The sequence below is a fragment of the Mus caroli genome, unplaced genomic scaffold (assembly GCF_978045245.1).
Source record: "Mus caroli unplaced genomic scaffold, Mus_caroli_1 scaffold_14, whole genome shotgun sequence".
Lineage (NCBI taxonomy): Eukaryota > Metazoa > Chordata > Mammalia > Rodentia > Muridae > Mus > Mus caroli.
Window position 1 is genome coordinate 102760583 of NW_028227269.1, and position 16905 is coordinate 102777487.

Consider the following 16905-nt stretch of genomic DNA (forward strand, 5'->3'; position numbering starts at 1 on the left):
CTTTCCAGCTTCTGGCTATTATAAATAAGGCTGCTATGAACATAGTGAAGCATGTGTCCTTCTTACCGGTTGGGACATCTTCTGGATATATGCCCAGGAGAGGTATTGCTGGATCCTCCGGTAGTACTATGTCCAATTTTCTAAGGAACTGCCAGATAACACAATCACAAAGGAACTCACACAATATGTACTCACTGATAAGTGGATATTAGCCCAAAACTTAGGATACCCAAGATATAAGATACAGTTTGCTAAACAAATGAAACTCAAGAAGAATGAAGACTGAAGTGTGGACACTATGCCCCTCCTTAGAATTGGGAACAGAACACCCATGGAAGGAGTTACAGAGACAAAGTTTGGAGCTGTGACGAAAGGATGGACCATCTAGAGACTGCCGTATCCAGGGATCCACCCCATAATCAGCTTCCAAACACTGACACCACTGCATACACTAGCAAGATTTTGCTGAAAGGACCCAGATATAGCTGTCTCTTGTGAGACTATGCCGGGGCCTGGCAAACACAGAAGTGGATTCTCACAGTCAGCTAGTGGATGGATCACAGGGCCCCCAATGGAGGAGCTGGAGAAAGTACCCAAGGAGCTGAAGGGATCCGCAACCCTATGGGTGGAACAACATTATGAACTAACCAGTACCCCGGAGCTCTTGACTCTAGCTGCATATGCATCAAAAGATGGCCTAGTCGGCCATCACTGGAAAGAGAGGCCCATTGGACATGCAAACTTTATATGCCCCAGTACAGGGGAACGCCAGGGCCAAAAAAATGGGAATGGGTGGGTAGGGAAGTGGGGGGGGAGGGTATGGAGGACTTTTGGGATAGCATTGGAAATGTAATTGAGGAAAAGATAATAAAAATATTTTTAAAAAATTAAAAAAAAATAAAAATGACTAGTCTCTGTAAATTATATTTTTATGATTTTAAAAGCTTAGCAATAAACAACCCAGGTACAGAATGTGAGCAGATGAACAGTAAATGAATGTAGGCAGCGAATAAACATGAAGTTGCTCAAACAGCTGGAGAGGTGCCTCGGTGGGTAAAGCATTGACTGCTCGTGTAGAGGACCTGGGTTCGATTCCCAGCATTCACGTGGTGGCTGCAAGCCAAACATAACTACAGTTCCAGGGATTTGACAACTTTTTTTTTTTTGCCTCTGAGAAAACCAAGTACACACAGACATGCACACAGGCAAAACACTCAAACGCTTAAAAATATTAATAACTGTATTGAAACTGCTCAGTTGGCAGGAGGCTTTCAAAACCACAAAGCCCAGCAGGAGAAACTACAAATGCAGGCTTCCCAGTCTAAGTGGAGTCAAAGGGCTTGAAGAAAAAGGGTATTTCTGTTGTCATAGCAACAAAAACCCACTTTAGGAGGCATTTACTGGATCGGTATAATCTTGCTACCTTCCGAAGGGAAAGTGTGGATTTTGTTTTTGTCTTAAGGCAAGCAGGGTGATTATTAACTATACTGAATATGTTGGCTAAGTCATTTCTCCAAGTCCATTCCTCAATGCCTGTTTCATGGAAGCATTTTTCAGTTTGCTCTCAGTGGGGGCAGAAGGCAGGACAGACCTGTGCCCACCTTGCTGGGCCTCCTCATTTCTTTAGGAAATTGTAGTGGGAAAGGCTGTATGAGACTAAACCAATGGGAGCCTTCTCCTGGTCACAGCCCTAGACAGTAGGTTTACTCAGTCCTTGAAGAATCCCTTCTGCCAGAGAGAGACACTGGTCCCAAACACATAGAGATTTTTGTCTCACTGTTACACTGGAAAAAATGAACATATCACTTCAGTAGGATGGTGTCTTCCACCAACATCAGGGTACCAAACAGGACTGAGCCAAATCAGACTTCTCCCAATACCTCATATAGAGCAAGAGCCCTGAATACATTGTCCTGTGTGGCACTGGGAATGGGGCCTGCATGGCACTGAAGGACCAATATGTCAAGAGCTTTGTGGCTCTGTTATATAATCTGGTTTGAATGAAAATGGTTCCATAGGCTCTTATCCATTTGGGGGATTTTTTTTTCCTCCAGATGGACCCAGATCCAGCCCAGGCTCCCAGCTACACTCTCCTCAGAGGGTGACGGTTATCTCCTCACATGGATATCTGGAATCTTCCCACAGTCCCCAGGGACAGAGTAGACAGTTTAAGCACACCAACTATGTACAACACAGCACCAATAGTGTAAACACTATTTCCCCACACACGCACACACAGGTGCATGCACACCCCCACACACACCTCAAACTCTAGGGCTTTCTCTGGTCGCTGCAGATAGGCCATTCTTCAGTCGCGCAAGACAGATTGACCCATCACACGGATGCTGAAACTGCTGGCCTGTGGCTTCCTAGCCGTCTTCTTGCAGCCTCTTTTGCTATGCCATGGTAGGGAATTTACTGTCAGTCTAGGAAACCCAAGGCCACCAGGGACGTTTCCAGATCTGTTATGGCAGCAGCGGCTCAGTAAAGTCCAGGGAGGGTGGGGGCGGGGTTAACTCCAGGGGGAAAGGAGCTTTAATGTGGACAGACAGGGTGGTGCCATTTTACTCACACTTGAGTCCCTTTCACAGGGCTCATCTTCCTTCACACAGTGGGGCTGTGGCAAGGCTGGCAGAAACTGAGCTTGGGGAAGCTGAAGTCGTTCGGAGGCCTCTGAAATTCAGAGCAGATCTCTGAGCTGGGGACACTGGAAGTTGTGGTCTCCTTCTCTCCAAGAAAAGAACTTCAGATCTGTACCTGGTAGCCAGCTTTCTCCTCGGGGGTAGAGGCGAGGCCTTCCCAGGATTAGCCTCAAACCCCTTGGGTCTCATTGCTTTGAGACCACCTGAAGGGACTCCGGGAGCATGTCGAACATGCCAGGAAACTCCTGGAGCCTCAGTTTCCCTCCAGTTCTGCTCCTTCATCTCCACCCCTTGGTTTTTTCTAAGCTTTGTCTCTTGTGGGAGGACACAGTGCCCGCCATTTGTCAGGGTTATGCGCTGCACCGACTGGCACCTGGGAGAACACTCAGCACACACGGCAGGCACACCCTCATGTGTCAGTCCCCTCCCCAGACTCCTGGTGTGCTCCATCTGAGGGAAGGTAGACTTTCCTTCCATCTGACCTCTGTCTCCAAAACCCAACCAGAAGGCCTGTGGGCTGAGGGAGCCAGCTGCCATGGTTGGCCCAACCTCTGACCATTAGAACCTAGGCAAGAGCCACCCAAGATGCTTGCTGCTGTCACAAACTGTACTTCTTTTTATGGTTGAAGTATCCATTCCCCCAAGAGTTCACATACTGAAGGCATGGTCCCCAGACAAATAGTGGTCACACAGGTGGCTTATGGAACACAATGGGATCCTGCAGGCTCTGACTTACTTCATCAATAGATTAATCTACTGGTCGATTCATAATTGGTGATATTACTAGGAGGGGCCGAAATGTCAGGAGGCGGGGTCCCACTGGAGGAAGTAGGTCACTGGGGCTGTGCCCTTGAGGAATGTCTGTGCCCTGCCCCTCCCCCCAATCTCTCTGCCTCTTACCCTCTGTGAACTGAACTACTGTGCCCTATCACAAGGTCTCTCTCATGATATTCAGGCTTCAGGTCACAGCAAGGGAACCATCCAGCTAGAGACAGAACAGAGGCTGACTCTTCCGAGACTGGGAGTCAAAATAGATTCCCCCACCTTGTGGCAGTTTGAATAACAGCCCAGTAGGCTCATGTGTTTGAATGCTTGGTCTTTAGTTGGTGGAAATGTTTGGCAAGGATCATGAGGTTTGGCTCTGTTGGAGGAGGTGTGTCACTGGGAGCGGTAGGCTTTGAACTTTCAAGAGTCCACACCACTCCCACTGAGCTTTCCTTGCCCGGTGCCTGTGGATCAAGTCGGGATGTAAGTTCTCAGCTACTGCTTCAGCGCCTTGGCTACCTGAGGTCATGGTCCCAGCCGTGCCGGTCAGAAACTCACCTTCTGAACTGTAGGCACCAAATATACTTTTTCTTCTGAGAGTTGCCTTGATCATGGTGTAAAGCAGAAACTTCTAGTTTCTTTGGAAAGTTAGTTATGTCAAATGATGTTTTGCTGGGGCACACAGGAAAAAGGATGTCTTGCTAAAGCAGACATGGGAAAGGAATGTTTTCCTGAAGCAGGCACAGGTGAAAGGATGCTTTGATATAGCAGACACATGGAAGGACCTGTGATGAAAGGATATTAATACAACTCCTCAGGCAGTGGAAGACGAGCACTGAGCATGGTTTGGCTTGCTCTGTCTTGCTATCCTTCCCTAACGACATGCATGTATTGATTTGCCTTACATGGTTGAACTCACTAGTGGTAATGCTGCCATTGAGAGTAACTCAAAGAACTGCTTGTGAGGTTTCTGGGTTAGCTTACTGTTACTTGAGCCTAGCCTCAAGTCGATGGGCGAGCCTTGAGGTTTCTTCAGGACTGACCTACCGCTGCTGGTTCATGCCTAGTGTCTGCCTGCTGAGAGGACTGGACTGTAGCTGCCAGTTCGTGTGTGCTGTCTGCCAGCCTAGAGGACTGCTGTGAAGCTGCTGCCAAAGAAGATCGAGCTTGCTCCCAAAGAACTATTGCTGAACAGGTCCACTTCCCCATATCCTAATAACTTTTCTCTTCCACTACTTCTGCTGGGCGGTGGGCTAAGGGAGAGGTTGAACTTTTATTAAAAGTAGGTTGCAAAATATGTATGCCTACCATGGTGTCTTCACAGCAATAGAAAAGTGAGTAAGGCACACCTTCAAGTTGGTCTCACGGGTATTTGTAAAACAGGGAGAGGCTAATACATCAGTCTTCCAAACAAGCCACTCAGCCCTGGGACCAGCCAGAGGACAGTTGCTTTCCCGCTGGTAGCTGTGGTCACTGGCAAGATATGCTGTGTGGTCCTTCTTAGACGTTTGCAGTAGTGGCTCACGTGGGGACAGTGATGAGATGTCTAAATACACTGCCTCCATTTTGGACCACAAGGATAGGAACCACAGTAGAGAGACGACACAGCCACAAGAGATCCAAGACCAGTAGGAAGGAAGGGTCAGCTTCAGGATGACTCAAGCCTGAAGGCCTCTCCAGACAGAGGTGAAAAAGAGACTTTCCATATTGTTTCTCTTTTTCTTTTCAAAGGTTAATTTATTTTATTTTCTGTAAATGAGTACACTGTAGCTGTACAGATGTTGTGAGCCTTCATTAGGACCTCTGCTTGCTCTGGTCAACCCTACTCCCTCCAGTCGGCCCTGCTCGCTCAGGCCCAAAGATTTATTATTATAATCAAGTACACTGCAGGTGTCTTCAGACACACCAGAAGAGGGTGTCAGATCTCGTTACGGGTGGTTGTGAGCCACCATGTGTTTGCTGGGATTTGAACTCAGGACCTTCAGTAGAGCAGTCAGTGCTCTTACCCGCTGAGCCATCTCGCCAGCCCCCATTTCTCTTTTTCTATATGTATGTGTAGTGCATGTGCACATGTGTGTGCCTGCAATGTAGAGGCCAGAAGTTGACCCCAGGTGTCTTCCACTATCTCCATCTTATATTTTGAGGTAAGTCTCTCAGCTGAACCCAGAGCCCACCGATAGTCTACATTGGCTGGGTCATTGAGCTCCAGGGATATAGCTCTCTCTGTCCATGCCTGCAACCCACAGTGCATCTTGAGTGTGCAGAGACTAGCAGATGTGCAGCACATATTCTTCACACTGTCCGTCGGCTTCCCCACCCCACATCCCCCCCACTTGCCTCTGGCCGCCCTTTGCCTGAAGATGGAGCCTTATCACACAGGCTTGGACTCAGGCTCTGTGTTCTGGAAAACCAGGCTAATCTTGTTTTTGAGACAGATCTTTAACTTACTAAGTAGACCATGTTGGCCTTGAACTCATAGAGATCTGCCTGCCTCTGCCTTCTGAGCACTGAGAATAAAGGCATACACTACCATCCTGGCAAACCAAGCAACAGATCATAAAACTGGTTTAGAATGGGGGTGGGAGTTAGGCCAGGAAGTCTACCTCTGAGCCATAGGGCTTAGCACTGTGCCAGTCTCTTTGAGGATTCCAAATCTGAGGGTTTTACTAACGGGATTAAACAAAAATCTCTCTCTCTCTCACACACACACACACACACACACACACACACACACACACACTGAACCTGGACTGCACATAACATGGGCAGACTATCTTTCTGCCACTATCCCCCAAACAATATGCCAACTGTCTACATAAGCACAATGTCACAGCAAGGATCATGAGTAGTCCTGATGTGTTTTAAGTATAAGAGGAACATGTATGGTTTACATGAAGATATCATGTGTATGGTTTACATGCAAATGTCAAGGACTATCGTGTTTCCCAGAAGTTTGAGAACCAGCCTGATGCAGACACTCAGGGGTGACATAGCTGTTGTCATTCCTTCTTGGAACTTTGCTCAAAAAGACTCAAGACAGCCAGGTGTGATGACACACGCCTTTAATCCCAGCTCTTGGAAGGCAGAGGCAGGTGGATTTCTGAGTTTGAGGCCAGCCTGGTCTACAGAGTTAGTGCCAGGACAGCCAGGGCTACACAGAGAAACCCTGTCTCAAAACAAAACAAAACAAAATGAAAAAGTAAAACGTAAAAACAAAATTCTAGGCCTTTAGGCCCTGGCTTGGGAATGTGGCCTTTGGGACTCAATGCTCCAAGGTATGCTAATCATAAAACAGATAGACATTCCTCCACCCACCCGCTTCCTGGGTTCAAAGAGTGTTCATTCAAAGAAAGTCACCCTGACCATTGCCGGAACCTGCAATGCAAATGTGCTTTCCTTAGGGGCTCTTAGAAACTGTCTTGAGAAATAACCCTCACAATTACCAGGTATTCCTCGTGACTCTTGTGACTTTGCACTTCCTTGTGACTCTTAACTGGTATTTTTGGTGTTTTCCAACAATGCCCTCCCCACCTCCTTGAGTTGTGGTTTCTTCCTTTAAATACCCCCTTATCCAGCTACTCGGGGCGCCACGGTCCTCTACCCCTGCGTGGTGTATGACTGTGGGCCTGAGAGCACTCTTGAATAAAAATCCTCTTGCAGTTTGCAGCAAGACCGTTTCTTGTGGGTGGTTTTGGGGTGTCGCCTCTCCTGAGTTAGAACGTGGGGGAGTCCTCACGTTGTGGGTCTTTCAAAAACAAAAACAAACCAAAAAAAAATAAATAAATAAAACTCAAGACAAGTGAACATTGCCCAGGAAGAGCTTGTTCCCTGTGAAGGTAGATGGTAAAGTACTACTTTTAGGAAAGGGAGGAAAGTCATTTCTGGTTGGAGAGACACACGCACTTACACACACACACACACACGCACACACACACACACACACAAAGAAGTTAGCAAAGAGGTGATCAGTCCAAGAAATTTTTATTGAAAATTTTTCTTAAGAATACACGTGATTTTACAAGGTCATTCGTCATAGCACCAGGCCCAATGTCCCATGATAGAAAACAGTCAAGTAACAAATACTCCAGGGCGTTTCCTACAGGTATAAATTATGCAAATATCCATTTATATCTTCATTTACAATAATCAATAAATAAGAGCGCACATTCGTACAGCTTTTTTTTTTTTTTACAAAGCTCCCTTTGCTTTTATAAAGCTATAGCTATGCATAACTAAACAGACAAAATAAGCCTTGTACCACAAAATAACATTTTGCTTCTGTCCCCAACAGTTCTGCAACTTTCAGGCACAAGCCACGAGGTCCTCCATTGTGCCATTAAGAAGACATTAAGTCCCAGGCCCAAACTATATCCCAGGCCTAAAGACGATGAAACACCGGTCGGCCTTCCAGGGGCATTCTCTGAACACCGTCCTGTCTTCAGGCTTAACAACCTGTTCTAACAGTTCTTGGGAGGGAGTAACATTTTCCTATTTATCTTTGGCTCACGTTATCAGCACAAAAGTAATTAATACAGGCAGCATCTTAGGGTTCAGTTTCAAGGGCAGAAGGCAGGTGCACCCTTCACTGTAGACCCTACCTTCCTACCACACCCCAGGGATGCGCTACAAAGCTCTCTTAGCTAGGGCAAGAGGAAAAGTCTGGGAGGGGTGGAAAGATACAGGTAATTAGTTACCTATGGCTAACTGTTCCTATAGCTGAATTCTTGAATTTCAAAGAAAAACTTCCCCTGGGAATTTGTCTGGGGTGCAAGCCTAGAGACGTCCAGGTTCTACTCCAAACCCTGTAACAAACAGGCTACCCTGGGCTGACCAAACTCCTCCTCAAGGCACCTTTTGCAGACCGGACAAAGGTTTGACAATTTGGCAGTCCATTCATTTACACAAGTGCATTTATGCAAACAGGCCACTTATTGTGATAAAAACAAAGAGACACTCCCTCCCCCCTTAAGCCTGGGGCTTTAAAGCCCAGGGGGCTTTTGTGTGTGGCCCTCCACCCAGAGAGCTAAGTGCATTCTCTGAGGTGCTGAGCCAGGGTAGGGTTCTCAGGTCAGAGACTGTCTTAAACTTGGGAGCTCCCCAAATTTCCTTTAAATAAAACACGCTTCAACCCTCATGCGGCATTTAAGAACACAGGCATTTTATGGCTGTCCTTTCCACGCAGCCTTGGAATCTCAGCTCCTATTGACTTTTGAGGTCACTGAAACAAGGGTTTCCTTTCTTTCCTTCCTTCCTTTTTAAAAAATAACAATGCAAAATTCATGACTTTTAAACTTAAAAAAAAATGGATCCCCGTGATTATAACTTCATCCAAGGGAGTCGTGGTCTTCTACCCATTTTAATGATTTGAAAGGTTTCACAGACAACCTGGGTTTGGCACTCAGCATCCACAGGGTGGCTCAAAACCATCTGTAACTCCAGTTGGGGGGAGGGTGGTTTCCAGCACCCTATTCTAAAGTCCAAGGGCACTGCACACACAATACAAATATGTGCACTCAGGCAAAACATTTGCACATACTAAAAGCAAAGTCTTTTTTTACAGTTTATTTTTGTGGGTTGTTTTTCTTTTCCTTTGTTTTGGTTTTGGGTCTTGGTTTTTTGTTTTTGTTTTGTTTTGTTTTTTTAAGTTTTTCCAGACAGGGTTTCTCTGTGTAGTCTTGGCTGTCCTGGAACTCACTCTGTAGACCAGGCTGTCCTCGAACTCAAAAATCCGCCTGCCTCTGCCTCCTGAGTGCTGGGACTAAAGGCGTGCGCCACCACCGCCCAGCTGGTTTGTTTTGTTTTGAGATAGGATTTCACTTCTTAATCCTGGCTGGCAACCTTCCTGCCCTAGATTCCTCAGAGCTAGCATTATAGGTGTGCATCACCAGGGCTGGCTTTGAACACTTGTTTTCCACTGTGTACTTTTAAACCCATCCCTTTCTCTAGGTCTGTGTTTGAAAGAGAAAGCCTGAATTCTTTCTCTGAGAAACATAAGTTGGAGGTGGAGACTGGGGAGAGCAGCCGGGGACAGGACTCAGTATTGACTGAAGCTACCAAGGGGTGTGGGTTCAATTTTGGATGTGAGATTTTACTGCTACAAGCTAAAGGCCAACCATGGGCATCATGTGTTCCCCAGGGACTTAAGAGGTTATGACACAGGTTGGGTCAAAGCATAGAAACTTGGCAGGAAGACAGTGGGGTGGGGATAGGGTACCAGGGTAAGGAAGGGCTGGCTCCGAGAATCCCACCCACAACTCCCAAATGGACTGGTGCCCCAGAATCGGAGTCTCCTCGGGGTATTGCCTTGTTTTTCTAAGCAGTAAAGCTAATCACGAAAAGTCAGAGTTAGCTGGCTCTAGGCTGTGACCACCTTATCTTTCTGTCCAGTGTTTTTTTTTTTTTTTATCTTTCCTGAAGGAAACACTTTCCTGGACTGTTGGCAGGGCCAAGTGAGTTTACAAGTACACAATGGCTTAACACTTCCTCTTGTAAAAGTTGTTAGATTTAAGACTGGGCAGCTGACGCTAAGTCTGGTAGTGTCGGGCTAGAGAGAAGCTGGCAGAAGCCATGGTCAAGTGAACATCATCGGGGAAGGAGGCACAGTGCTCTGGGGTGATGGGTAAGGGAAACCTCCATAGCAATTTTCAGCCAATAAGAAAAAGACACCAACAGTCTCGACTCAACCTAGATCCCAGATGTGCTCATGAGAACAGCTGCCTCACCAGGACAAAAGGCTAGAAGACTTGGCCGCTACTCAGCTGCAGTCCCTGGATGCTGCATCTGCTTCATCAAGAGTCCAGACAGGAAAGCCAGTGGAGATTCCCAAGGGCAGTGTCTCCATGCAAGACGGAGAGGGAGGCCAGGCCTCAGACGACACTGAACCCTCTGGAGTTTGAGGAAAAGATGAACTCACACGAAGGAGCTGACATCACCAAGCCAATGACATCCACAGAAGGCAACAGTTCTCACCACGGAAGCCAGGTTCATTATGTTCTTCCAAGGAATCCTATCCACGCACTGGCTGACTTCTGGCGAGATGTGCACCAGAGGTGTTCAGAGGCCTCACTGAGAGTGGCTGGAGTTTTATACAAACCTTAGTTGGGAAGGAATAGCCATCCCAAAATCACTGGCAAGATAGGTACTGAGTGTTTCCTTTTTTTTTTTTTTTTTTTTTTTATACCATCTTACTGAATTGTCTGGACTGGTACTGCTGGTACTGCAGCTGAAGACTCATGGTCCTCCACACCTTCTCTAAAGATGGTGCTAGATAGACCTCTGGACCTTCACATGGTCCCCAATGCCACCAATCAGACTAGGACTTCGAGAGTCCTTGGCTTCTAGGTGCATGGCTTACAGCGCAGGTGGGCTGCTGGATCTGAGCTGAGCCCAGCTGTGGAGAAACACAGCCTGGGTCAGAGAGTCTGTTGAAGCACAGTCCTCCTCCAAAGTCACACCTGACCAGTAGCCCCCTGGTTCTGTCACCAACAGCAAGGGAAAGCCACAGCTTTTAGGAGGAAATTCTACCCAAACTCCAGACATCAGCTGGTAGAGAACCTTGTCTGCTGTCTGGCAAATGCTGGTGTGGACAAGCTGTTCCCTACATGAGAGTCAGGGCTGGGGTGTGGGTTCAGCAGGGCTAAAATCCATGGGACCACACAGACCACATCTGGCGAGGATTTGGGAGATCTACGTGTTCTGTGGGAGAAGCTGAAAACACTTGAAAGGAGGGAGAAAGGCGAACACCCTGAGCCGTGACCTGCGAACGCAGCGTTCTTGTGCCACCCGATGCTCCCGGGGCCCTTCATGTCTCAGAGCTTCAGCAGATTCATTCAAGACAGGTTCACAGTGAAGTCAGCAGGGTCACGAGCCACCTAACCCACCAGCCAGAAAACCCAAAGGCATTTATGGGTCAAGATGGCACACAGAGGCCAAGCATGGGGGTAACCTCATACTTGGGACGATGGGGAAAGAGGATCAAGAGTTCAAGGCCAGCCTGGACTAATTAGTAAGACCACACTCCCCCAACCCCCTTTTCCCCCGAAATGAAACTGAAAAGTAATAAAGCTAAACAGAGGATGGGGTACAGAGCATCTGTGCTTGCCTACTTCCCCTGTCGGAAGAAGTGCAAAGGAAGAGAAAGTTCCAGAGCCACGGACTGGAAAAGCTAAGCCAAAGGCCACAGGCACCACCCATTCAAAGCTGAAGAAGACCACTGAGAAAGAGGCATGGTCCTCCCCACCATGTGCCTGCAGGGGGCAGCAATGAGTAGCTGCCCAGCTTGGCACCCAAGATGAGCTTGTGGGTTGGGATGGTGACTGCAAGATGAGATACAGCACTGATTTTTGGGCCTCCTGCCCTCTCATTGCAGCCAGATGACTGTCTTGCCTCCTATTCATAGAGGACTAGCAGGGCACAGTCCGGGGACAGAAGCAAGGCAGGGGCAGCTTCAGGTGGTTACACAGTGATTCCTGAGACTGCCTGCTTCAAGGCCCGAACACAGAACTCAGGGGTATCTGGGTCCCATCCTATGGTTTGTGCTTGAAACTAAGGCACCTGGCCAAGGGAGCATGTGGGGGTTAGAACCCACGCTTTGTCTTACCTGAGGGCTGTGTCTGCTCAGAGATAGAGAAAACAGCTGTCCTCTGCCAACTAAACCAAATATGGATGGTGGGTGGCTTCTTCCCAGAGGGGGACCACTACTAGTATTGCACAAGTGTACTAAATGGGCTAACAGCCCTGTGTGTATCTTTTCCAGGCAGAGGAGTGGCAGAAAGCTCTGTAAGGAAATGGAATAAGCCCCAGAAGAAACATTTAACTACCGACATGGCGGCCTCTCAGAGCTAAGCCAACCCATTGGGCGACACTAGACAGAACCTTACCAGATGGTTGTCAGAACATCCTGCCAGCTCCTGGGTGTATCGCCCTGAAACATGAGTAGATGCAGGTATCTGTGCACAATGTGAGAGACAGCGACCCAGCTCAGCCGAGAAAAATGGACCTTAGAGGACCCAAAGGCACATCTGAGGGCAGACGATGCCCCCCCCCTCAACAGCTGCGTCAGCCACAAAGAAGATTCACACTCCTGAACCAAGAGCAGGAGGCTACACAACAAAACTCAAAGAACAAGGAAGAAGTCTTAGAAGCTAAAAATAAAACATTCTTGGAAAGAGAAGATGGAGCAAATCCCCTCAGAAGCAGATACAGACAGAGATGAGGGATTTAAGAGACGAAAACGTTAGAAGACAAGCCAGGGAGGCCCCATACTGAGGCAGCCAGGGGCTCAGAAAGAAATAAATTGCAAGAGAATTTAAGGAGTTTCCCATGAGGACCCAGCATAGGTGCCACAGCAAAGGACAGGACACCCTCAGGTCAGGCCACCAAGAGAAAGGAGACTGGGGATGTCAATCAGGGAAGGGAGAGTCCTTGTCTTGTACAAAGGCATGGGGCAGAAACGGCATCTTAAGTCTGCCACTGGAAAGCAGCAGCAAGGGCTACATTGCCACCTGCAGAGCTATGCCCAGCCACACAGTAGGGCAGGAGACAGACATGTTAAGTCATGAAAAAACAAAGCAAAGCAAAACAAAACAAAACTAAACTAAACTAAAGCTTTTTATTTCTCACATTCCATTTCTCAAAAAGTTGGTGAGAAACAGATGGGGGGGGGCACAGAAGGAAGAAGAAGAGAGGATGGAAGGAAGAAGATACCAACAAGCAAAGATGTCTACCACAGCTACTTCTTAGCTCAAAAGTACAGTCCCCACATGCCCAAGACACTAAGGAGGGATGCGTCGGTCATGTGATCTAAGTTCAAACCCTGTATGGTACTGGTGAGAGGGGAACTTCCATCTAAGGTATTAGCAAAAAAGAATTTATATATGTATATATATACATACATACATGCACATATATGTATATATACATGTATGTGTGTGTATATATATATATGTGTGTGTGTGTGTATATATATATATATATATATATATATATATATATATATATGATGTTACTAAAGACACAGAAGGGAATAGTAGGAGAAACAGCTGAAAGGGAGACAAAAGGGACTATGACCACAAATGAGCCTCAGGGGCAGCTGCCCTCGTTTCAAACCTACAGCACTTTCTTATTTAATAGATGCTAACTAAGCAAGGCTGGAGACATGACTCAGTAGTTAAGCGCACATGATGCTCTTGCACTGGACCCTGATTCAGTTCTTCATACCCACAGAGGGGATCTGATGCCTTCTTAGGGCCTCCATGGGTACCTGCATTCATGCACACACACACACGAGCATGCACACACATGTACATGAGTACACACACACACACACACACACGTACACACTCTTTAAAAATAAATGTTTTTAAAGATGTCGAGTGACCGACAGCTTGCCAGCAGCTTTCCATAACCGGTCTCTTCTACATGCCCCTACACTCAAGTGAGATTATTTTTCCCTTTCAACTAGCAACTTCCTGCCAGCTTGAGCCGAATGATGCTTGGGCATCTTGCCTGCAGTAGTTTTAAAGGCTGTTCTAAGCCACAGGAGGCGAGAGAAGAGGTATGCGCAGACTTCGGACCAAGGTCTAGACCCATAAAATAAACGATTCACATCTGGGCCAGCTCCTCTTTGGTACCTCATCTGGGCAAGGACCCTGCAGTGTGCGAGGTCATAAAACATCACACATAAAACCTTTATCATCTGTACTTTTGAACTTCCAATGGGACCAGGGAGCTCATTAAGTCGTTCACTTTCTTTGGAGCTTTGGGCCTTTAACCTGGAAGTGTTCCAAGCCCCCAATCTCTCTCCCCTTAGAAAGCCTCAATTCTTTTTCTGGGAGGGGGAGGCAGACGCCAATCAAAATGGCTGAGGAGCCAGGTTTTTAACTGTCCCGACTCAATGTGCTATGTAAATTGTCTGAGTCGTTGGCTTGCTTAAGGAGAATGACTCCTGGATGAAGAACAGCGTTCATGTCAGATGCAAGATGTGATGCCTCATTTCCATTGTCAATCTGACTGCATTTAGTATCCATGGAAACACACCTCTGGAAGTGACTCTGAGGGTCTTTCCAGAAAGAGGCAAGGCTTGCCCTGAATGTGGGCAGCACCATCCCCTGGACTGGGGGTCCCAACCTGAACTAACACACACTCTTTCCCCCCTTCCCCTCCCCCTTCCTCTGCCTCCCGATACAACATGACTAGCCGCCTCACATTCCTGCTGCCACGACGCCCCCTGTGTGATGGATCGCATCCTGGAGCTGTGAGCCCCCAGACCCTCTCCTTTCTTCTTAAGTTGTTTTCTCAGTTGCTTTGTCACAGCAACAAGAGTAGTAACCAACACATAAGCCTTTACAGCCGTCAAGAACATTCTAGACGGTGCCCAGGCTAAGCTTGGAGGTTACTAAAAGGTGTAAAAAGGATGGCTGTGTTTGAGTGAGGACATTTGTGTACCTGGCTGGACGTTTTCTATAAAGAAAAAGCAATAGTTCCAGACTCGGGGGCCAAGTGGCCTGGGGGCTAGTGACCAGTCTGTTGCTGGTAGACTGTGTGACCTTGGCCAGCTTGTTCTGCCTCTCTGAGTTCAGAGATGCTCTCTGAGGCCCACTCTGGACTAACGGTTTGTGGTTTTATAAGGGCTGCCTAGTGTGTGCTTTTTTGGGGGGAGGGGGTTTCAAGACAGGGATTCTCTGTGTAGCCCTGACTGTCCTGGAACTCACTTTGTAGACCAGGCTGGCCTCAGAAATCTCCCTGTCTCTGCCTCCTGAGTTCTGGGATTAAAGGCGTGCGCCACCACGCCCAGCTAGTGTGTGCTTTTTGAGAGGGATAGCAAGGGCAAGAAGAAGCTGGGGCTTTCCCAGACTTGAGCCTTCGCAAAGAGGACAGGGGACACTGGGGTAGGGGCTGAGGAAGACAGGAGGGTGAGGAAAGAAACCTTTCTCTTCCTGCAACCTGCCTGCCCCAGCCTCACCCTGGTCCTTTCCAGAAAGCCTTTGCAAGATCTCTGTTTGGCTGACCGCAAAGGATGCTGGTGCCAAGGTACGAATGCCTCCTGAGTCCAGAAACCTGCAGAAACCCTCCCAGCGCCACCATTTGTGGGAGCTTATTCTGGCTGGGCCACTTCCAGCCCCCTGGGGCACCTTATGCAGCCCCTCAAGGAAGACAAGTTCCATACAGAAGACTCAGCAGAGGAAGGGAGAGTCAGGGCTACCCCAGTCAGCCAGAGCCTTGCTTTGCATGCAAATCTAGACTGGCTTTCATCTGATAGGAGGTCCTACTGATGGGCAGGTTTGAAAACTAGAGCCGTACCTCAATTTAATCAATAAAAAGGCGAATTAAAAACGCAACCCTCCAAGAACACCAAGGCGAAAGACGAATGGGCTGTAGTTCACAACAAACCTGGCAGAAACACCCTCTTCTTTGGAATCTGCCAATGCCCGGGTGTAATTTCCAGTGAATGGGCAGGTATGTGCTGTTTAAGTCCCAGCAATGGATGACCAGGCTGGGGCAGGTTATCGCTCAAACACTCACACTTGGAGGCAAACAGGGTACCCGTTCTTCTTACCATGGACTCCGCTCTTTCTCGGAGTTGGGCAGGCCCTCCCCTGAGATAAAAGTAACTCAAGCTCCTCCAGGACCTTAAAAACCTGCATGCGCACATGTTAAGACCCAGGTTTGGGGTACACATTAGCAAGGACTCGTATCTTACCAAACAAGGCACATAAGGAAGAAATGCGTCCACAGATCCAGCCTCAAACCTGAGCTGGGAGCACACAGTCTGGGAAGAAAGCATGCTCTTGGGGGGGGGGGGGGGACTTAGAGAATCAGAGGACATGTGAGCAAAGACTGAACAGGACAGCAGCAGAGGTGGGGTGGGGCCTGCGCTCCCTCTGCCGTCTTCCATCTCTGCACAGGTGGCTCAACCCCGAACAGACAGTAAGAGGCGGTAGAAAGACTCCGCCCTGGCCAGGGTCCTGTCTTTTTATTCTCCAGACACGCGTTTCAGAGCCGGCTGACATCAAGCTGTGGGAAGAGCAGTAAGCAGTAAACCAGGAGCCAGAGGAAGAGAATGAAATATATCACATCGGGCTGCTGTACAAACTGCGTCAGAGAGTCGTTGGGCGGGCTCTGGTTCCCCAGGGGCACAGCTTCTCCAGAGGAGTTGGTGCCAGTCCTGCAGAAGGAAAGAAAGGGACAGGATGGTTATTGGTGGGGTCCGGGTGATTGGAAGACCATCCTGAGCCTCAACCCCACAACCCATCCGCAGATAAACTCCCATGATACATCAGGGAGGTCCCCATTTGTTTGTGTGTCTGTGTTCCAGGAGAGGGAGACAGGCCTTGGAGCACCCAGACAGACCCCAGCCAGCTCCATCACCACTCCCTAACAGAAGGAGCCATGCCAGCCATTTCACAAATGACCACAGTGACAGTCATTGGGCAGCAGTTGTCAAAGGCCACACAATTACTTCATGATAGAGCTGAGCCAGGTCTCCTGGGACAGCCCA

At 48.1% G+C, this 16905-nt stretch overlaps 1 protein-coding gene across 2 annotated transcripts in view; it reads right to left on the reverse strand.

Moving 5' to 3' along the window:
- Positions 1 to 7369: 7369 nt before the first annotated feature.
- The window catches only part of Clmn (calmin), a 106833-nt gene continuing 97297 nt past the window's right edge, over positions 7370 to 16905 (reverse strand). For both annotated transcript variants that reach the window (XM_021178585.3, XM_021178586.2), the window contains one exon: positions 7370 to 16572. In XM_021178585.3, the coding sequence (XP_021034244.1) occupies positions 16401 to 16572 (172 nt within the window). In that variant the 3' untranslated portion in view covers positions 7370 to 16400. The remainder of the gene's footprint in view (positions 16573 to 16905) is intronic.